Below are 23413 nucleotides of genomic sequence, written 5' to 3'. Positions count from 1 at the left end.
AAAGTTTTTTTTATTTTTAAGTAATCTCTACACCCAACGTGGGGCTTGAACTCACAACCCTGAGATCAAGAGTTGCATTGCGCTTGTGCCTGGGTGGCTCAGTGGGTTAAGCAGCGACTCTTGATTTTGGCTCAGGTCATGATCTCATGGTTTTGTGGGTTCAAGCCCCTCATTGGACTCTGTGCACTGACCTTGGTACCTGCTTCGGATTCTCCCTCTCTCCTCTCTCAGCCCTTCCCCTGCTCTCATTGCATGCTCTAGTGACTGAGCCAGCCAGGCACCCCTGAAAACTGTACATTGTCCCTTTATTCCTTGAACTTGAATTTCCATTTCACCTTGTTTTTTTTTTTTTTTTTTAACGTCTATTTATTTTTGAGAGAGAGAGAGACAGAGCACGAACAGGGGAGGGGCAGAGAGAGAAAGAGAGAGAGACACACACACAGAATCTGAAGCAGGATCCAGGCTCTGAGCTGTCAGCACAGAGCCCGACATGGGGCTCAAACCCACAAGCCATGAGATCATGACCTGAACTGGAAGTCAGATGCTTAACAGACTGAGCCACCCAGGTGTCCCATCCATATATATATATTTTTTAATGTTTGTTTATTTAAAATTTATTTATTTATTTATCTATCTATCTAGAGAGAATGTGTGAACAGGGGAGGGGCAGAGAGAGAGAGAGAGAGGGAGAGAGAGAATCTGCACTGACAGAGCCCCATCTGTGGGGCTCAATCTCAGGTGAGATCATGACATGAGCCAAAGCAAGAGTCGGGCAGTAAACCACCTGAGCCACCCAGGTGCCCCATCCACTTCCATATGTTTTTAAAAATGTTATTGTTCATTCTATCATACATTTCAGAAACAAATGTAAATGAATTAAAATTCAGTAAACTTTTCTTGTGACTAAAGCTCGAAGTGTATAAAATATTTTTCTTCTGGAATGAATTACCATTAAAATAATTAGAAATGCTAAGTTGACAAAAGGATATAATTTCTTGTTATTCTCTAAATGAGCTGGCTTGCTTTTTGCATTAGCATGTATCTGTAGATGAAAATATGTGATTTACTGATAAAATATGATAGGATTCAGCATCAGTTTTATTCCTGTGTTTTGGTCTTTTATAGATGTGATCCCTGAGAACCCTGGTTCATATAAAAAGAAATAGAAATGAATAATCTTGTCATAGTAATGTTGTCAAGTTTTTTAATTCCTTCCAAGTTGTGTGCCCCAAATCACACTGATCTATTGTCAAAAACTATTTTTTTGTTACTTTTTGTTCAAAGCAAAGGAAAATCACCTGACTTGCAAAGGATGCAACTCAGCAATATTGAAGAAGTTTCTCAAAAAGTTCCTTACTATGATAATCCATAATTATTAGACTTTTTGGAAGTGGCCTGTTTTAGGACCATAGCACCTAGTTAACATTCGAACAATTATTTATAATATTTCTTAAGATACTTATGCTGAAAAGCATTTGAAACTGTGGTAGGTTTTCTATAAAGTGTAAGAAACTACTGAAGTACTTGAATTTGTTCATACAGATTTAAAACACTAGCAGTAATAAAATGCTATAAACTGTATATCAAACATTAATTTGGATTGAGCAACCATCACTTTTATTAACATTTCTCACATATTTATTTTAATGGATCTATTGAAAGTAGCACTTGGTGCAGTAGAAAATAGGTATACATTTGCTTATCTTTTAAACCATTAAACTATTTGTTGCCCTTTTTTGGCTGATGTGCTTATTATTAAATATGGTCACTGGAAGCCAAGAGAATATGGGTCAAAAGACTAGTTCCTTGGGTATTTCCAGACGTTTTTGGTTAAGGCTTGGATCTCCCCAGATCTTTGGTTTTTACTTTAATTTATTAAATGTATTTTCTGTACTGAGATCTCTTTTTAATTTTTTTATTTAGTAATCTATATCTTAAGCATTTCACAGTGCCTGTGTAAAAATAATAAAACTCTAATAGGATGATATAGAATAAAGGAGACTGATCAGTTACCAAAAAAAGGTTCCCCAAAAAAAGTTTTTACCAAGGGGTGCCTGGGTGGCTTAGTCAGTTAAGCATCCCACTTCAGCTTAGGTCATGATCTCATGGTTTGTGAGTCTGAGCCCCGCATCAGGCTCAAACTGCCAGTGCAGACCCTGCTTCCTAGACCTCGGTCTCCTTCTCTCTCTGCCCATCCCCATCTCACTCTCTCTCAAAAATAAATAAACTTTTTTTTTTTTAAAGGCTTGCGGTGCCTGGGTTGGTTAAGCAGCTAACTCTTGGGTTCGGCTCAGGTCATAATCTCATGGTTTAGTGAGTTTGAGCCTGACAGTCGCTCAGCACCAACAGCGTAGAGCCTGCTTGGGATTCTCAGTCTTCCCTCTGTCTCTGACCCTCCCCCACTTGTGCAGTCTCTGTCTCTCTCAAAATAAATAAATTTTAAAAAATAAAAATACATTTTTAAGGCTTTACTAAGACTTATCAAGTGAAAATTATACTTGTAATTCTTTCATTTAGTTACATGTTTAGACCACAACACTCAAAACAGTTGGGGACACCTAGGTGTTGCTTATTTCATTACAGCTTTGCCAATACAACATTTTTTGACAAAAAGACATAGTTTATGTGTACTTCAAATCCAGTTTCATTGAAAACATGGAGCTACAGTTTTGGCCTATTTAATTTATGACACATGTCCATCAAGTTAATGGTATATCCTAGGGAGGAGTATTGAGACTGGATGAGAATAATTACATATATTTGTAGGGGAAAATTTATAACTTTCTAAATTTGGGATACCCATTAGAGAGCTAGAGACCTTCCCTCTCCCCCAAGACTAGGTTTCCTTAACTAAGTACAATAAAGCAATGAGAGATTGGAAGCTCTTCATGTTTTGGATGATTTGATGAATTTTCAAAGAAGGCTTCACCTCCATTTGGTGTGTGGGACTTTCTGGACCCCAGGTCAGTGCATAAAAAGGAAGATGTGGGATAGGGAGTGAATCTGTAACCAGGGCACAGAGGTTCAAGAGCACTGGCCTCCGGGGTTTCAAAACACACCAGGTTCGGCCACTCACCACTGACAAAATCCAAAGGCAGAGAGACAAGGGGTGGTGAAGCAGAAAGGAATTTATTTCCTTGAGGCCAACACCGGGAAGACAGTGGACTAGCCTTTCAAAAGCCATTTACAAAGTGCTGAAAATACAGATTTGTATAAGGAAAATGTGGGACAAAGGCCAGTGAGTACAGACAGGTGGACAGTAAAGGTCAAGTCTATCCTGGTCTTCGAGTCAGTCACGTGGGGTCTTGCTGGCTCAGGGCAGTCCTTATTGCCTGAGGGGGTGGTTTCTGAACGCAGTCTTCTGCCAGAGGTAACAGATAAGCTGGAAAGAACTTCAATTAGAAAGTACTAAGATCAGAATGGAGGTATTTGAAGCCCTCTTTCAAATCAGGTTGTCCTGTGGAACTGTCACACTTGAGCTGGAAACGGATTTCCTTCAAGCTCCTGGGCTTGCATAGCCCCGGGCAGGAATCCTGGATATGTATTGTGATTAGAAGACCAGTGTGGTTTACAGAACTGGGCGTGGTACCTTCTTCAGCAGTAAATCTTTACAAATTGCTTCTATGTTTATTGTTCCACTCAGGGTTCTTCCCTCCTCTTAATGAGGTTTTACAATTTTTATTTCCTTTGCCAATCATCCAGTTCATTAAAGTTTTCGAATTTATAAATATAATACATAGGATTCTCTGAAAGTAATTCACGGTCATAATTCATTATGTAGTTCTTTTCAATTTAAGCTATACATGATGTGCTCTTTTAGCTATCTTTATGTTCATATTAATGACCGTGAAATAAAACAGCTATAAAAGATTAATATCACTATTAATTTATACAGATCAATAATAAGACAGTTCAGCGAGAAACGTAAAAGATTTAGCAGGCAATTCACAGAATACTAGGAGAGGATAAACATGAAAAGCTACTTAACCTCATTGGTAATCAACAGCTGCAAACTAAAACAATACGACTCCCTCGCCCATCCAGTTGTCAAATATTTAAGACTAAATGTTGGCGTGGGTGAGGAGGGACGCGCGCGGGGCTGTTTTTTTCTGCCAGGACTCGGTTAATAGCATGGAGTCTACATTTTTAATTTCCAGGATGACAGGTTCCTGGGTATTAGGGGGACACCTGGTAAACATTTGTCATGGATATCTGATACAGCCGACAAACCTTTTTTTATTTTCAAAACAAAGCGACGTTAATGGAGCTGAAATGGAAACGTAGCAGTTCTTTTGATTCTAACGGTTTTACCTACGAATGTAAAACTCGTAATTGTCCAGTAGCTGTGGGCAACAGTTGACGGGCAACAACGAGAATTTGAGTCTGGAACTCAGGGGCAGGGGCCTCCCCGAAGACACTTGGGCTGACACCATGGAACAAAAAAGCCGGTTCAGTTGGCCTTCTGAACAGGCTGAAGACGAGGGGAACTCAGGCAGAGGATGCAAAATGGCGCCCGTGAGCTTCGTGGGCGTGGCCTCTAGCTGGGCTCGTCCAATTGGAGTGTTCAGGGGCGGAACGCTTTCCCCCAGCTAGCCTTCTACCTTGGGGCGGGGCTTCCTGGAGTTTGCCCCCTTCCATTGGTCAAAAATGGAATACTGGGTGTGGGAAAGGCCAATCTCCGCAAGTCTTAGTAGGACGGTCGCCTTAGCAACGCGCGGAGCCGCCTGGGAAAGGTCTCGGGAAACTGACCCGCGGCTTAGGCTGCCCGGGTGCATCTATGACCTCCAGGGATCAGAGGCCGTTTGACTGCGAAACCCAGTTTTCCGTCCTGCCGCACGTCCGTGCTCAGAACAGATTGCCTGGCCCCGCCTGGACGATCTTCCATCCATTGCCCTGCATCTAAAGTCCTCACCCGGGAACACACTCAGCCCACTAACGAAGCTGTCCCTGTTTGTGCCCCAACAGCTTCCAAGTGCCAGATGATGGAGGAGCGTGCCAACTTGATGCACATGATGAAACTCAGCGTCAAAGTCTTGCTCCAGTCTGCCCTGAGCCTGGGCCGCAGCCTGGATGCGGACCATGCCCCCTTGCAGCAATTCTTTGTAGTGATGGAGCACTGCCTCAAACACGGGCTGAAAGGTGAGCCTGAAGGGGGGGCGTTTGGGGGCGTGGAAATTCGGGCTAGCTGTTTGCTCAGCAGGCATTCATCAGTGCCAAACATTGTTCTTGGTGCTTGGGATAACAGCAGTGTACAAAACCGACAAGCGTCCCTGCCCTCAATAAGTGACATTTAGAGCAGCACTGTCTGGTAGGTCAGCTACATGTGCAGTTTTTACTGTTCTGCTAGTCACGTTAAAAAAAAAAAAAAAAAAAAAAGTGAAAATAAACAGGTGAAATTAATTTTAAGAACATACTTTTTTGTCCCCAGTATATCCAAAATATGATTTTTACACACAATATTTAAAAGCCTTATTAATGAGATTTTTACATCATTCTTTTTTATACTAAGGCTTAAAAACCCACTGTGTTTTACATCTCTTGCACTGGCTACACTTCAAGTGCTCAGTAGCACATGTGGCCACTGACTACCTCTGACAGCACAGTTCTAGAGGACCAGACAGTAAAGGCAGAAACAAACTTAATTACAAAATGCTACAAATTCAAGGAAGCAACATGGGTTTCTACTAGAGTGAGAGGGGAAGGCCTTGCTGGGGAACTATGAGCTGAGACCCAAAAGAGAGTTAGCCGTGCAGAGATTTGGGGCAAGAGCATTCCTGAGGGAGAAAAAAGACAGGTGCAGAAGTCCTGAGTGAGATCAAGCTTGGTTTGAGGAAGATACCAGAGGGCTCAGAGGGAGAGTGCGGGGAGATGAGGTCAGGGAAATAGATTGGGGGGTGGGGGAAGGCTGGATGGTGTAGACCTTTATAGGTCATGTGAGGAGTCGGATTTTATTCCAACTGTATCTGGAGGATTTTAAGCAAGGGAAAACATGACCTGACTTACATTTTTAAAACAACTTCCACGTGCTTGAACAGATTGTAAGGGTGGGGAGCCGACCGTATTGGGAGCAAGAAGACCCATTAGAAGATTATTGGCAGCAGGTCAGATGAGGGACGGTGGGGATAATTTGAGCATTGATTTTGACATCAGGTAGGAGGGAGAAAGGGGAAGGCTTTCTACAAGCAATACAGATATGAGATACTTGTTTTATTTCATGGGCAGTAAATACTTGGAGTGAGAACATAGTCGGGATATCAGAGAAACCCTGTCACCAGAGGAAGGGAGAGCTTGTTTGTTACCTGGCATCTGAGTCCCTGAGACTAAATCAGGATTAAGTGGTAGAGTCGTGCATTGTCTGTTTGGCTTTTGGGAGAGAGACAGTGGACACCTGAAGACATTTTGCAACCTGTTCTTATAAATAACCCTTTTGTTTTCCCTTTTAGTCAAGAAGAGTTTTATTGGCCAAAATAAATCTTTCTTTGGTCCTTTGGAGCTGGTGGAGAAACTTTGTCCAGAAGCATCAGATATAGCCACCAGTGTCAGAAATCTGCCAGAATTAAAGTGAGTGAGAAGCAGTTACACTGACTTAATGTTAAAAACAAAAACAAAAACAAAAAAAACCCTTGTATTTACCCATTTCTCAACTACTTGCTGATAAAACTTTTTCTAATTCAGAACAAATTGTAGCATGAGCCACACTCAACTTAAACTTTAGTTCCAGCCCTGATGCTCATAATCCTCAAGATCTTCAGCAAGATTTGCCCCTCCCTGAGCCTCAGTTCCCTTATCTTTCAAATGGGGTTTGAAAGATTCCTGCTTGTCACACAAGGTCACGTAGTTTGAAAAGATGTGGTGGGGCACCTGGCTGGCTCAGTAGAGCATGCAACTCTTGAGTTCAAGTGCCATGTTGGGTGTAGCGATTACTTTAAAAAAGAAAAGGTGTTGTCACCTGAGGAGCGGTTACAGGAGTAAAAGGAGTCATCATTACACTCCTGGGAATCCGTGCTTCAGATACATCTGGGCACCTTTCTGAATAGTGTAGTTCGGGCCAGATTTTCGATTCTGGGACATGAGACATTTGTGAAAAGGTGAGACTGACAAATCATTTGCCATGTCTGGGTTTGCCTCAGGATTCCCCATGCATAGGCTCAAAATAAAAAACTGGACAGAATACAAACAAGGCATCATCATGAAATTTGGAACTAGAAAGGGACCTAGAGATCCCTGGGCCGATACAAAAGAGCACCCTGCAGTCTCCCACAGGGGGACACGACTGTCCAGCCTCTGATGCTTCTCCCAAGGACCTAGCCTGTTCCATTTTGAGATAATGATAATAACCAGCATTCACTAAGGGCCTGCCATGTGCCAGGAGTTGTGCTAAGGACATTTCAGGATCTCATTTAATCCCTCTCAACAAGCCTCTGGGAAAGCTGTTGGAATCCCCACTGATAAGTACAGAAACTAAGACTGAGTAGCTAAGTAACCTGCCCAAGGTCTGTTGGCAAGTGAGTAGTAGAGCCAGGAAGAGAACACAGGTCTGCAGGACTCTGGAACCTTCTGAAGCCCATTGACCTCCATTGCTACAGAACCCTGTGCATTCTTATCAAGACGAAATTTAAGCCTGTGTCCCTGTCACTAGTTCAGTCCTCTGGGCTTGTACCACAGAAGGTGAAAGCCTTTTGTACATGACAACCTTCAAATCTGTATATGGTGATCTGTCATGCACTTCCCTCGTCTTCTGCTTTGCTTCATACTTATGTGGTCCTGTTTGCCCACCCCTTCCGACCAGCTCACTCCCTCGGGAGTGAAGCAGCTAGACCAAGTCCCAGCATGTTCAGGTCGGAGTAGAACAGTCCCTCCTACGCTCAGACCTCTGTTTCCAGTTATGCATGGGAGGCATTTTTGAAGCCTTATGCTAACAAAGAGCTCACTGTCAGCTAAACCCACTACTCTGTTCCCCTATTAACTCTGGCTGCTAAACAGGCTTAGGTACCAAAATCCTACCCTGTCTGCCAAAGAGGAAATATACAATAGTTCCCTTTCCTTGATGCCTCTGGGAGTAGCCTCACAGGGGGCTGCATGGGAAAGAACTTTTTTTTTAACTATTTCATTAAATAGTAATGAAAGTTTTAAAATTTTGGTATTATTTTGGAAGTTATGACTAGTGGGTTTTTTTGGGGGGAAGGGGTTGTTTAAGGTTGTTTGAAACTTGTAGGATGAATTTTTGCATCCTGAGAGGAATCTGTCCGAAATTCAGTTCCCCCGTCTAAAATGAAAATACCAGGGTGGGGTGCCTGGGTGGCTCAGTCTGTTAAGCGTCTGATTCTTGATTTCAGCTCAGGTCATGATCTCACAGTTTGTGGGTTTGAGCCCCTCATTGGGCTTTGCACTCACAGTGGGGAGCCTGCTTGGGATTCTCTCTCCTCCTCTCTGCCCCTCCTCTGCCCTCTCTCTCTCTCAAAAAAAAAATTTTTTTTTTAAAGAAAAAATATCAGAGCTCCTAGGTGGCTCAGTTGGTTAAGCATCTGAGTGTTGATTTCGGCCTCAGGTCATGATCTCACAATTGTGAGACTGAGCCCCGCATCAGGCTCCACACTGGGTATAGAGCCTGCTTAGGATTGTCTCTTCACTCTGCTCCTCACCCCCCAAGTAAATAAACAAACAAACAAATAAATAAATGAAAATATCTTTTGCAGTATGATTTGTCACCCAGAATTTTTTCTTTTTTTTTTTTAAGTTTTATTCATTTTGAGATAGAGAAAGCAAGTGAGGCGGGGAGAGAGAGAGAGAGAGAGAGAGAGAGAGAGAGAGAATCCCAAGTGGGCTCAATACTGCCAGCGCAGAGCCTGATGCAGGGCTCACACCCACACATCATGACATCATGACCTATGTCTGACGTACAAACCTAATCTGGTATTTCCTGGCCCCCTGTGAAATTTTATGAATATATGCAAAGGTTTGTCTGATTGTATTTGTTCCAGAAATCAGATTTTTGAGGATTAAGAGTGTTTTTTTCTCACTCTTTTGTCAAAATAGGCAGTTCTTCCTGCCCATGGGTCCTGTCCCCATGCTTTAATAAAATCATCTTTTTGCATCCAAAAAAAAAAAAAAAAACCAGACAAAAAGTACATGTCCATGATACAAAATTCAAACTGTACCCAAAGAGCTGTTTTCTGGGCTTTCGCAGGCAGTGTGTTCCACCCAACCCCCAAAGCCACTATTCTTACAGTGTTCTCTGTGTTCATGTTGATGTGCATGTACATGTGTGAATATGTGTATCTCTTTAAAGTGGGGTTTGAGGGGTTTTTGGTGTTAACACCTTAACAGTTTGATTCTCTGAATTCTAGGACAGCTGTGGGAAGAGGCAGAGCATGGCTTTATCTTGCACTCATGCAAAAGAAACTGGCAGATTATCTGAAAGTGCTTATAGACAATAAACATCTCTTAAGGTATTTTTTTACCTCCTATCTTTGCTTGTCTTTCGCTCTATAAATAATTAGAACATAGTTCTGCAGATTGTTTTAAATTGAAACGAGTATACAACATACACAGCTTTTATTTGAATTATTATTCATCATAAATTTCCTGTGGCTTAGTTTTAAAAGAGTATTTCAGTTTGTAAGCACGGATATCTGAAAGTCCTTTTGAATGAAGAGTCATACTTACTTTTCATTTTGAAAAGTCATTTCGAAACTCATTCTTCAAAATCCCTGTAATTAGGTAACTGACAGCCTACTCGGTTAAGCTTCAACAAAATGTTATTTATTTGACTTGTTGATAACAGGGAAAAAATGACTTTAAAACCAGATGCAGTGAACAACTTTAAAGTATAAAATCCTGCTTTTTTCAAGATATTACCTATCTTAGGATTCCATATCCAGTTTGTAAAATTTTATATCTCTTAGCATCAGTAATGACTAACTGGCTGTCTCTGAAATTTATGACTGGTTCATTTTTTTTTTTTAATGTTTATTTATTTTGAGATAGAGAGAGCAGGGGAGGGGCAGAGAGAGAGAGGGAGAGAGTCCCAAGGAGGCTCCGCACTGTCAGCACAGAGCCCAACATGGGGCTTGATCTCACAAACCATGAGATCATGACCTGAGCTGAAATCAAGAGTCAGATGCGTAACCAACTGAGTCACCAGGTGCCCAAGACTGGTTCATTTTTGATATTTATAAATATATAAATATAAATTTATAAAATATGTACATATAAACGTATGTAAGCAAAAATATCTTCATAAAAGGAATTTTCTCTAGAACATGAGCATTTATAAGGGAAGAATCTCTCTAGAGTTAATCTTTTTGTCTAATTGAGTTGAAAATAGCTTTTATAGTATGGCCTGCCACTCAAAATTTTCCACGTTTTAAGTCATGGCTTATTATTGATTATATCTTTAACATGATAAATGCGATTTCAAATACTTCACATACTTTGCACTTTGAGTAAAGTCACACTGAGTAACTTCGAGGTACAGATTTTGTTCTAATGAATTAATTCTTTTTTTTTTTTAATTGACTTATAGTTGACACACATTACATAGTTTCAGGTGTGCAACATCGTGATTCCACAAGTCTACACCATGATGCCGTACTCACCACAAGTGTAGTTACCCTCTGTCGCCGTGCAGAGTTACCACAGCACCATTGACTGTATTCCCTATGCTGGACCTTTCATCCCTATGACCTAACGAACTAATTCTTAAGATGATAAGTTCTCATGCACTCACACGCACACACAGCTGGTAAACTAGCACATCACTGGTGACCAGGAGCAGTAGTAGACAGGGGATGGGGCCCCACTATGAATGGCTGAGGTGACTCGGGAGGTAAGAAAGTAAAAGCATCCAGTGTTGCTCCGTGGGACACAGGGAAGAGGGAAGGGTTTTATTCTTGGATGTGGGGGGCTGTGGAAACCTGCTTCCGGCTAACATGAGTGTAGAAATAGTTCCTCACAGTGCAGAAAAAGGAGCCAGCAGAGAAAGGAAGGGCAGAGTGATGGTCAGGAACAGAGGAGCCAAGAGGAGGTGAGAAGGACCAGGGTCCAGGGTCCAGATGGAGGAGTCAGCCTTAGACTAGAGGTGGGAGGAGCCCGTTCTCAACCACAGGAAGAGAAGAGAGGCCAGAGAAGAAATAGCAGCACTTGAAGCAGGTGGGGGCAGGAGGAAATGGACACCAGGGAGTTTCTGGCTTCTGGTGAAGCCGGGAGCCCAGCTGTCAGCTGGGAGATAAAAAGGGGGGCAGGTCAGGGAGATGGGGTGATGAACATCCCTTCCTAAGAAGCCCCCTGCTGTGTCAATCTCTTTCAGTGAGTTCTATGAGCCTGAGGCATTGATGATGGAAGAGGAAGGGATGGTGATTGTGGGTCTGCTGGTGGGACTCAATGTTCTCGATGCCAATCTCTGCTTAAAAGGAGAAGACTTGGATTCTCAGGTAAAATAGGAATCTTGGCTCTAGGTGGAATGCCTTCTTTGGGCCAGGGATTTTCCATAAGATCTGAGGACATGGGCTGAGCCGAAGAAAGGGGCAAATGGCAGAGGGTGTCTACTGGAAGGCTGGGGCAGAGGGGGAAGCCCCCTGGGGAAGGGGAAGTCTGGGCCAAGGCACGGAGGCACATGAAATGAAGGTAGAGGCTGGGCTCAGTTTCCAGGCCATCAGTGTCCTGCGAAAGGGTTTGTCTTTTGTGTCTGGAACCTTGGGAAGCCATCAGAGGGCTGCCTGGGTAGCTCAGTGAAGCATTTTGACTCTTGATTTCGGCTCAAGTCACGATCTCCACAGTTCGTGGGTTCGAGTCCCATGTCAGGCTCTGCACTGACAGTGTGGAGCCTACTTGGGATTCTCTGTCTCTGTCTCTCTTTCTCAAAATAAATAAATAAACTAAAAAAAAAAAAAAAAAAAAAAAAAGGAAGCTATTGGAGGTTTTTAAGCAGTGTACTGAAATGATTGGGCCCAGGTTTGAGAAAGAGCAATCTAGCAGCCATCCAGGTCATAACTTTAGAAGGGGCCAACAGTGGAGACAGCAAAAACAGTGAGCAAAGTCCCAAAAGTTGGATGGGGACTAGGAAGGTAGAGTCACGAGAGATTTGGGAAGTGAGATGATACAATGGGGTCCAAATGAAAGCAGGCAGCACAGATCAGAGTGCCCTGACGGGTGAGACAGCCCCCTTGGGAGGCTTTCTTCCTTATGGGAGCAGGTGACCAGGGTTGAGCTCTACACTCCTGGTGGCAGTGACAATAGATGTGTGACGGGGAGAGGCACCCCGACCCATCCCGACCTCCACCCCTGTTCAGGGCATCTGTAGCTGTGGTTGGGCCAATGCCCAGCCTTCTTCCTGCCACAAGTTTGGATCTGAAGAATCTAACTTCCTCTAATCCCTCCATGCCCAGGTCAGCTTGTTTTTGTTTTGTTTTTTTCTTATAACCTCTCCCCCCTTTCTTCCCCAATAGTTTTATTGTTTTTGCATGTTGAAAATTTTTCAAAAAATACAGACAAGTATTTGAAAAGAAACAAAACCTCACACATAATCCCATATTCAGAGAGTAATACAGTGTTACATTTTGTTATCTGTCCTTCCAGCACAAGAATAGGGGGTGTATGTTTATATCTTTTATTAAAGGTATTTGGACTTTTGTTCAACCAAAATATGATTATTCCAGACACACCATTTTGTAATTTTGTTTATTTCACACTATTGTCCCACATAGTTCTCAATGTCGGTAGAGATATAAACCATTTATTTATTTACTTTTAGCTTATTTTATTCATTTTGACAGTGCGTACATGCACAGGAGGGTGGGCAGGAAGGAGGCAGAGAGAGAGGGAAAGACAGAATCCCAAGCAGGCTCTGCATTGACAGTGCAAATCCCCACATGAGGCTCAAACTCACAAACAGTGAGATCATGACCTGAGCCAAAATCAAGAGTCCGATGCTTAACCCTGAGCCACCCGGGTGCCCTGAGATATAAATCTTTTTTTTTTTTTTTCTTAAGTTTATTTATTTTGAGAGAGAGAGAGAGAGAGAGCATGGGTGGGGTAGGGGTAGAGAGGGAGGGAGAGACAATTCCAAGCAGGCTCCACACTGACACAGAGCAGAGCCCAACACCAGGCTGGAACCCATGAACCATGAGATTGTGACCTGAGCCGAAATCAAGAGTCGGACACTTAATTGACTGAGTCACCCAGGCGCCCCGAGATAGAAACTATTTAAATGGCTGCACAGTACAAGCACACCTCAGAGATACTATGAATTCAGTTCCAGACCTCGGTGATAAAGCGAGTATCTCAATAAAGCGAGTCATGGAGGGTTTTTTGGTTTTGGTTTTGTTTTTTGGTTTCTCAGTACATATACAAGTTATGTTTACACTATACTGTAACCTATCAGGTGTGTGATGTGATAACATCATACCTAAAAAACTGTGTAAATAAATAACAAAAATAAGTTAAATAAAAATTAATGTTCGTACTTTAAAATATTTCATTGCTGAGTGCCTAGTCAGTTAAGTATCCGACTTTGGCTCAACTCACAATCTCACGGCTCATGGTTCAAGCCCCATGTCAGGCTCTGTGCTGACAGCTGAGAGCCTGGAGCCTACTTCGGATTCTGTGTCTCCTTCTCTCTCCGCTTCTTCCCTGCTCATGCTCTGTCTCTCTCTCTCTCTCTCTCTCTCTCTCTCTCAAAAGTAAATAAATATTTTTTTAAAAATTAAAATATTTCATTGCTGAAAAATGCTAACCATCATCTGAGCTTTCAACAAGCCATAGTCACTGATCACAGATCATCATAACAAATGTAAGAAAAGTTTGAAATACATGATTACCAAAATGTGAACCACAGACACAAGGTGAGCAAATGCTGTTGGGAAAATGATGCTGATAGACTTGCCCAACACATGGTTACCACATACCTTCAATTTGTAAAAAAGGAATGTCCACGAAGTACAACAAAGCAAAATAAAGCAAAGTACAATTAAGCAAAGTACAAATAAAGCATAAAATGAGGTATGCCTGTATTCCATTTTATGAATGTGCCATAATTCATTTAACCAGTACCTTATTAACTTAGGTTGATTCCATATTACAACAACAGTATTGTAAACATCCTCATACCTCTTTGTACTATTGTCCATTGATTTCCTTAGGATAAATTTTGGGACTACTGTGTCACAGTAAACATTCTACATGAGTATTGTGATGTCATGGTGGGCTTTCTTGGTCTTTTTTCAATCTGATAGACAAAAACAGCTCATCTCAAATTTGTATTTTTTTATAAACATGTTTTTTATTTTTATTTTTTTATTAAAAAAAAATTTTGTAATGTTTATTTATTTTTGAGAGGGAGAGAGAGACAGAGCATGAGCCAGGGGATGGGGAGAGAGAGAAGGAGACACAGAATCTGGAGCAGGCTCCAGGCTCTGAGCTTCAACACAGAGCCCGACACAGGGCTCGAAACTTGCGAACCGTGAAATCATGACCTGAGCCACCCAGGCGCCCCAACATGTTTTTATTTTTAAAAGTAGGCTCACGGGCACTGGGGTGGCTCAGTCAGTTAAGCAGCTGACTCTTGATTTCAGCTCATGTTACGATCTCACAGTTTTGTGAGTTCAACCCCCCATGTCAGGCTCTGCACTGACAGCAAGGAGCCTGCTTGAGATTCTCCCATTCTCTCTCTGTCCCTTGCAGTCTCTCTGTCTCTCAATAAATAAATAAATAGACTTAAAAATATATTAAATATACATAAAAACAAATATATGTAGACAATAAATAAATAAATAAATAAATGTAAGCTTCATGGCCAACATGGGGCTTGAACTCACGACCCTGAGATCAAGAGTCACATGTTCTACCAACTGAGCCAGCCATGCACCCCATCGAATTTATATTTTTGAGGACTCGGGAGGTCAAGTATTTTTTGCATGCTTTATATGCCATTGGTGGTTCAGCTTTTGTGACTCCCCATCCCTATTCCTTTTCCCATTTTTGTGTGTCTTCCATTTTTTCCCACTCCTTTATTATAGATTAATGATATTAATTGTCAGAATTTTTGTTATAAATTTTTTGCTGGTTTCTTACAGCTGGTGTTCTCTGCAAGGAAAAAAATAATTTTTTTTTGGCATTCAAATTTATTTGGTTTTTTTTTAAGATTTTATTTTTAAGTAATCTCTACACCCAACATGGGGCTCAAATTCATGACCCTGAGATCAAGAGTTGCATGCTTTAACAACTTGAACCAGCCAGGCACCCCTGCTGGTGCCATCAAATTTAATGGACTTTTTCTTTATACTTTCTAAGGTATTGTCCCCATCTAAAAATTAATGTAATTTTTTAAAAACTGGTTTGGTTTTTTTTTTACATTTAAATAACGTCTGTCATTTGTTTTGACATAGTGTGAAGTGGGAGTCTAGGTTTCTTTTACAAATAGTAAACCAGTTTTCTCAATGTCATGTAGTAAATATATTTTTCTGCTAATTTGGAATTTCACCTTTATCATGAGTGAAATATCCAAAATCTACTGAAGTTTATTTCTGGACTCAGAAGTCTAGTCTCTGGATCTCTCTATTCCTATGCCAGTAACACAGTGTTTAATTTACTAGAGCCACATAGTATGTTTTACATTCTAGTCGCTCACCTCCTGCCTACTTTGTTTATTTCCTTTTCAGATATAGTTCAGGCTGTCCATTCTGCCATGTGAACTTGAACATCACTTTGTTAGATTCCAAAATAAAAACTCAATTGTGGCTCTTATCAAATAATAGATATGATAAAGCATCCTGTTTTGGTCTTTTTCTATTTTTATTTTATTTATTTTTAACTTTTTTAACGTTTATTCATTTTTGAGAGACAGAGTGTGAGCAGGGGAGGGGCAGAAAGAGAGGGAGACACAGAATGCAAAGCAGGCTCCAGGGTCTGAGCTGTCAACACAGAACCCGACGCAGGGCACGAACCCACGAGCTGCAAGATCATGACCTGAGCTGAAGTTGGATGCCCAACCAACTGAGCCACCCAGGCACCTCTTTTTTTATTTTTAATTCTGTACTGTTATGGTTACCGTTATTTAAGAGACAATCTGAGGGAACCTTTAAAGAGTCCTCTGAAATGACAGTAGTAGCCTGCTTCATTCATTTTTAGTTTTAAATAACATTGGAGCTCCTGGATGGCTCAGTCAGTGAAACCTCTGATTCTTGATTTCAGCTCAGGTCATGATCTCAAGGTCATGAGATTGAGCCCAGAGTCGGGCTCCTCGCCAAGTGGAGCCTGCTTAGGATTCTCTCTCTCCCTCTGCCCCTCCCCTGACTGTGCACTCTTGCTCTATCTCAAAATATTTTTTAAAAATCTTAAATAGCATTTCCATATGTAGGTCTGTGCTCACAGTGGAATTTTATTAAAAAAAATTTTTTTTAATGTTTATTTATTTTTGAGACAATGCGAGAGACAGAGTGCAAGCAGCGGAGGGGCAGACAGAGGGAGACACAGAATCTGAAGCAGACTCCAGGCTCTGAGCTGTCAGCCCAGAGCCTGACACAGGGCTCCAACTCACAAGCCGTGAGATCATGACCTGAGCTGAAGTCAGACACTCAACCCACTGAGCCACTCAGGCGCCCCTGGAATTTTATTTTAAATTCCAGTATTGTTAACGTACAGTGTTACATTAGTTTCAGGTGTATGATATATGATCCCACACTTCCATGCATTTCCCTGGTTCTTTAGCACAGTGCCTCTCATATGTCACCATGAATGTTTGCTACTGATGTCTGAGGGATCCTTTTTCTCATGTTCAGAAAGTACTGTGCCAATCTAATTTATTTTGCATTTTTATTATAAATGAGCATGCAGTGCCATCACATACCTTTTTTTGCCATCTTTTAAAATGTCTTAGCTTTTAACCCATAAATATAACTGAATTCATTCATAGGTTTCCTTTTGTGATATTATCCCTGCATTCCTCAAGTAAACAGGGTTTACAGGAGTGGTCATCATGTGTTACTCTTCTAGTGTCTTCCTAGATTCAACATGTTTGTGGTTTATTTGGAAATTTTGTGTTTCCCTGTATTTGTGACACTGTTCTCAGTTTTCCTTTGCTGTACTGTCTTTGCCACTTTGTGGTGTCGGAATGTAACCTCATAAAATAAGCTGGATAATGTTCTTTTCTGTATTCCTGCAACTGTTTATTAGACCAGGAATGATTTTTTCCTCTGAAGGTTTGTAAGAGCTTACTGGGATGATCTCTTCATCTTTATGGGTTTTTTGGTCCTTAGTTGTTTGACCACTTTTTCATTTAGCTTTTGGTCAATGTATTGGTTTCCTGTGTCTTAGGACATTTTTTTATTTTTATTTTTATTCATTTCTTTTTTTGAGAAAGAGAGAGAGAGAGAGAGAGAGAGAGAGAGAGAGAGAGAGAGAATACTAAGCAGGCTCCACGCTGAGTGAGAGCCAGACACGAGGCTTGATCTCACAATCATGAGACCATGACCTGAGCCAAAATCAAGAGTCACCCAGGTGCCCCTTAGGACAATTTTTTAGTAATTTATATTTTTCCAAAAGTCATATATTTCATTCAGGTCTATTGGTTATAAGAGAGTATTCTCTTAAGCTTATTAAAATCTCACTTTTCTCATTGGCAGTGTTGTGCACTTGCTAAATCTTGATCATATTTGGTGGAGGTTTGTCTGCTATATTGAACTCGAAGAACCAGCTTTTACATTTGATCTTTTGCTCTTGATTATTTCTGCTTTGGGAGGAGGGTTTTATTTGCTTTCTGATCCATTAATGTCTACTTTGAGTATTAATCCTCTCTCCTTTCTATTGTTGAGGGTTTTTTGCAGTTGAAAATGTACTTTTTTTTTTAATTTTTAACATTTATTCATTTTTGAGAGACAGAGAGAGACAGAGCATGAGCGGGGAAGGGGCAGAGAGAGGGAGACACAGAATCTCTGGTACCCCAAAGTGTACTTTTTAAATTAAATTTTATTATTTTTTTTTTAAGATTTTATTTTTGAGTAATCTCTACACCCAGTGTAGGCTCGAACTCACAGCCCCAAGACCAAGAGTCACATGCTCTACTGACTGAGCTAGCCAGACCCCCCCAATTTATTATTATTTAATTTTATTACAAAAGAAATGCATGCTTGCTGAAAAAAAGTTCATACAGAAGCATATCAAGTGAAGAATGAAATTCAAACTCACCCCCTCCCCTCCCTTGATCCCTTTCGTCCCCATAGATAGTGGTAAATATTGAGGGGGAAAATCTCTCTAGAAATAGTTCTACTTTTTCTATGCATTTATGTATACGTGGGTTTGTTTCATATTAAATCCTTTCTTGCTCCCATTTCTGGATGATGAATCAACAGCCAGGTAACCAATAGCAATCACTGTATCTCAACGGTTGGCTGGACAGAGAGAGGCAGGCGCTTCTGGATTAAGAGCTCTGTGCGGTCAGGTTGGTGGTGGCTGGGGCAGCAATCACTGAAGGCCTCTTCTCTCGCTTATCTGTCTTCGGACTGAGAAGGTTCAGGGAGCTGGGACAGGAACCGCAGAGGCTTCTCAGGCACCCCTGTACTCATGTGGTCTCTCCATTTGGTGTCCAGCATAGTAGCTTCAGGGTAGCCAGACTTCTTTTGGGGAAGCTCAGAACTTCAATGTTATATGCCCCTCTAGGAAGAGCTAGGAAGAAGCTTATGTTGCCTCCATTAATGTAGCTGCAGAAGTCACGGAATCATTTCTGCTGCTTTTTACTCAAGACAGACACTGAGGCTGCCCAGGTTCAAGGGTCAGGAATGTAGGTTGGTGGGAGGTGTGACAGAGAAGTTGCAGAAACTCTCACACATGGCTGTGGCTTTAACAAAGTGGTATTACTGTAAAGGGTTAATGCTGTATATATCACTCTGGGACTTCTCATTTTCTCCTGGAGCTTTCTTCATGTCATTATGTCATACATCCACCCACTGCATTCTTTGTGATGGGTGCATGGGGCTCCATGACATGGCTATTACACGACTGATCAATATTTCTTTACTGATGGACCCCATTTTCCCAGTTTTCATCTCCCTCTCTGTGCCCTCCCCCACTTGCACTGTCTCTCTCTCAAAAATAAAGTTAAAAAACATTTAAAAAAAAAAAAAAAAGAAGAAGAAGAAGTGGCTTCACTTACTCATGCTGTAGCAGACAGTGGCAGACCAGGCTCTCATTCTCTCTCAAGGGCTTTATTTTTGGACAAAGCCCTTGACATTCAGATGTGAGGGGCTCTGGTTCTCCCTCGTTCACAACAGCAGAGAATTTCCCCTGGAAAATGAGATGGGACCATTTCACCACAATTTAGGGAAGGAGGGGGTCAGAATGTCAGTTAAGGTTACCTACCACCTTAGTCTAGCCACCCAGACCTCTTTTTTCTTTTTTTTTCTTTATGTGTATTCTTTTTTTTTTTTTTGAAAGAGAACATGAGCAGGAGGCACCTGGGTGGCTCAGTCAGCTGAGTGTCCGACTTCAGCTCAGGTCATGATCTCACAGTTTGTGAGTTCAAGCCCCACGTCGGGATCTGTGCTGACAGCCTGGAGCCTGCTTCAGATTATGTGTCTCCCTCTCTCTTGCCACTTCCCCGCGCTCGCTCTCTCTCTCTCTCTCAAAAATAAGTAAACATTAAAAAAAAATTAAAAAAAAAAAAAGAGAGAGAGCATGAGCAGAGGAGGAACAGAGAGAGGGGGCCGGAAGGGACAAAGGATCCAAAGCAGACTCTGCTCTGACAGCACAGAGCCTGATGGGGGGCTCGAACTCATGAACTGTGAGATCATGACCTGAGCTGAAGTTGGATGCTCAACCAACTGAGCCACCCAGGCGCCCTCCCCCCCCTTTTTTTTTTTAATTGCTCTATACCCAAAGAACTTCACTGATCTTTGTCAACAACCTGCTTAGTGAATAAATACACAAAACTAGTCTTGACGAGAGGGTAAAACTTCAGAATCTTCCCTTAAATCCTGATTTGTGATAAGTTTTTCTTCTAGAAGTTGGCGGGGTTCTCTCTCTCTTGGTTTGTTTGTTCAGTTGATTACTATTTTTGTAGAGGTGGTCAGCCCGACTAAATGTGTGTAGGAAAGAGACAGGAAGGTAAATGCCCTGAATTTTAAAGATGTATGGTTTACGGAAAACAGAAAAAGTTTCTCCTATTTAATACTTGTATGTTTTGTGTCGATCAGGTTGGAGTGATCGATTTTTCCCTCTACCTTAAGGATGTGCAGGGTCTTGATGGCGGCAAAGAGTAAGTAACTGCATGCCTGCTGCTGTTCTTCACAATTTTAATGAAATTCTGGGAAAGAATGCTACGTTTGTTTTTGCTTTGTTCGACCTTTTCATTTTCAGCAGGTATTTTTTAGTCACAGAGGTAATACATGAATGTGCTCATTGTGCAAGGAGCTAAGCTCTGCAGGGTAGAAAGGAATGTCCCCATTCACATTGCCCCCTCATCTCCAGCTCAATCCCGTGCCTGCTCCTCCCTCAGAGGAAGCTGCTCATGTCTCCTTCCACACCTTTTTTTAAATGCCTTGCAGGTGTATATTTATTGGTTGTATAATTTGCCTTATGGTTTGTTTGAATATAAGTGGGATGGTACCATTATAGGTACTCCTATGTGTGTGTGTGTGTGTGTGTGTGTGTGTGTGTATAAAAGTTGCCCTTGGACTCATTCCTTGATCCTAGTGTGTCTTGGATGTCCCTCCATGCCATGCTTATTATGTTCTCCTTCCTTATTATGCTCTCCTTCCTGCTTATTATTAACAAGAGCATCCTTTTAAAGGAGTCATTCGGGGTGGGGTAGAAAACAAAGTGAACAATGTATATAACATGCTACCATTTGAGTTACGCTGAAGAATATGCATCCACATTTATATGTTGTATTTCCACACGCTTGGACCATTTCTAGAGTGGTGCGTAGACACCTACTAACAGTGGCTGTTCTGGGTGGGTGAAGGGAAGAGGCCAGGAGGCAGGCATGGGAGGGAGTCTCACTGTAAACCTTTGGGTTGTGCTTGAATAGTTTACCGTATCTGTTATCTGTCTCTCAAATGTGTTCTTGATAAGGACTCTCACAGGCCCCAAGCCCTAGCAGCACACCTTATCCGGCAGTGGGAACCCCACAAATACCTCAGGCTTCTTGAGTATAAGGATTCACCCACTTGAAACTTAAACAGAAATATTCTTTTTTTTTCTTTTAAGGTTTATTTATCTACTTTGAGAGAGAGAGAGTGCGCATGAGCACAAGTGGGGACAGGCAGAGAGAGAGGGAGACAGAGAATCCCAAGCAGGCTGTGTTGTCAGCGCAGAACCTGAAGCAGGGCTTGATCTCAGGAACTGTGTGAGATCATGACCTGAGCCGAAATCAAAAGTCAGACACTTAACCAACTGAGCCACCCAGGAGCCCCCCAAAATTATACTCATAATGTAAAGAAATAGAAATAAACTGATATCTACCAATAGGAGATAATTGAATGAATTACAGAACATTCAAAATAATCCATTCTATGAGATATTATGGAACAAATTTGACCTACTGGTTATAGTAGACTTAGAGGGATTTCCACAAGGTGTTATCGAATGAGAAAAGTATGATACTGAGAAGGGTATATACGGTTGATCCCCTGAACAACATGGGCTTGACCTGCACAAGCCCACTTTTATGCAGATATTTTTCGGTTAAGTATGGTACAGTACTGTAAATGTATTTTCTCTTCCTTATGATTTTCTTAATAAAATTTTATTTTATTTCATTGTAAGGCTATAGTATATAATACACATAACATACAAAATACATGTTAATGGACTATGTAATTGGTAAGGCTTCCCTCAACAGTACACTATGAGTAGTTAAGTTTTGAGGGAGTCAAAAGTTGCATGCACATTTTCAGCGGTGCAGGGGGTTGGCGTCCCCCACCCATGTATTGTTCAAGGGTCAACTGTATGTCATTTTTGTAAACAACTCCAAGAAATCCCTAACGTATTTTCTATGTTTTAATTACATACTGTATCTATCTGTATATAATACAGACAGATACTATGGTCATATGCATATAGGCTCAACAGACTATTAACGTGGGTTACCTGAAAAGCTATGTGAAGGGCAGAATAGGTAAAAGAAAAAAATGTGCTGAAAAACAAATCCAGCACCTGTGGCAAGAACCTGTGTAGAATGATCCCCTGTATGTACATATGTGTATATATATATATATGTAAAGAGATTGGGGGTCAGGGGTGGAGGGGGATGCCTAACTTTAAAATGTTAAAGAGGAGCGCCTGGGTGGCTCAGTTGGTTAAGCATCCGACTTCGGCTCAGGTCATAATCTCACAGTTCATGAGTTCGAGCCCCACATTGAGCTCTGTGCTGACAGCTCAGAGCCTGGAGTCTGCTTTGGGTCCTGTGTCTCCCTCTCTCTGCCCCTCCCCCGTTCATGCTCTGTCTCTCTGTCTCAAAAATGAATAAAAACATTAAAAAAATTTTTAAGGGGCGCCTGGGTGGCTCAGTCAGTTGAGCGTCCGACTTCAGCTCAGGTCATAATCTCACAGCTCGTGAGTTTGAGCCCTTCGTCGGGCTCTGTGCTGATAGCTCAGAGCCTGGAGCCTGCCTCAGATTCTGTGTCTCCCTCTCTTTCTGCCCCTAACCCACTCACATTCTGTCTCTGTCTCTCTCAAAAATAAATAAACATTTTTTATTTAAAAAAAAATTTTTTTTTTAATTAACATCTTTTTTTTTACCCAGGCTAGTCAGCTTTATGTTTTGAAAAGCCTCTGGTCTCCTTTTTTGAGCCATTTCTCTTTCCCTTGAGTATCACAAGTTTGATCTGCCACCTTGAGGGAGGGCCATTTGTATCTGGCTGTCAGTATTTCCACCTCATATGCCAGATGGCTTTCTGTCCTCTTCCCAAATGCCTGGCCTGACAAGGCAGGAGGGTGTCTACAGGAAGCCTGCCCACGTTCCTGCATCTCCAAAGGACCTGGCTGCCATCCCCACCACACCCTTGGCCAGCTTTGCTCTGTTCACTCCGGGACCAGGACCAGGCAGACATTATTACTAAGCTCTGACTGTGCCTTAGTTTCATGATGACATTGGTACTTCTTCGAGGTGCCTGGAAGGTTGGGAGATGGTTACAAGGTATTAACCATGTATTAAAGGAATTTCTGTCTTTTTTATGCTGTTTTCAAAAGGCACGAAAGAATTACTGATGTCCTTGATCAAAAAAATTACGTGGAAGAACTTAATCGGCACTTAAGGTAGGACTCACTCCCTTTTCCAGTGTCACAGTTAATTGTCAGTACCCAATAATTGTTCCGTGGAACATTTTTCAGTTGCCATAACTGACCTTTTTTCCACACCAAGTGAAAAAGGGGTATCATAGCATCCTTGTGTGTACAGACCAGAGGAGTATGATTTCTCAAT

The 23413-nt window shown here is 41.7% G+C and overlaps 1 protein-coding gene and 1 long non-coding RNA gene across 4 annotated transcripts in view; one reads left to right on the top strand and one right to left on the bottom strand.

Moving 5' to 3' along the window:
- RUFY1 (RUN and FYVE domain containing 1) overlaps positions 1-23413 on the top strand; it is a 58828-nt gene that overhangs the window by 5660 nt on the left and 29755 nt on the right. For all 3 annotated transcript variants that reach the window (XM_042982104.1, XM_042982107.1, XM_042982114.1), the window contains exons 2-7: positions 4966-5139; positions 6444-6561; positions 9348-9449; positions 11309-11432; positions 20184-20245; positions 23182-23247. In XM_042982104.1, the coding sequence (XP_042838038.1) occupies positions 4966-5139; positions 6444-6561; positions 9348-9449; positions 11309-11432; positions 20184-20245; positions 23182-23247 (646 nt within the window). The remainder of the gene's footprint in view (positions 1-4965; positions 5140-6443; positions 6562-9347; positions 9450-11308; positions 11433-20183; positions 20246-23181; positions 23248-23413) is intronic.
- Positions 3111-4739, bottom strand: LOC122237403. The gene is made up of 2 exons (XR_006215935.1): positions 4231-4739; positions 3111-3392 (listed from the first exon to the last, which is right to left on the bottom strand). It is a non-coding gene; the product is annotated as an uncharacterized LOC122237403 (long non-coding RNA).

The sequence above is a fragment of the Panthera tigris genome, chromosome A1, assembly GCF_018350195.1.
Source record: "Panthera tigris isolate Pti1 chromosome A1, P.tigris_Pti1_mat1.1, whole genome shotgun sequence".
NCBI classification, from domain to species: Eukaryota; Metazoa; Chordata; class Mammalia; order Carnivora; family Felidae; genus Panthera; species Panthera tigris.
Note: the sequence above shows the minus strand (reverse complement) of the source record. Positions and strands in the feature narration are given on the sequence as shown.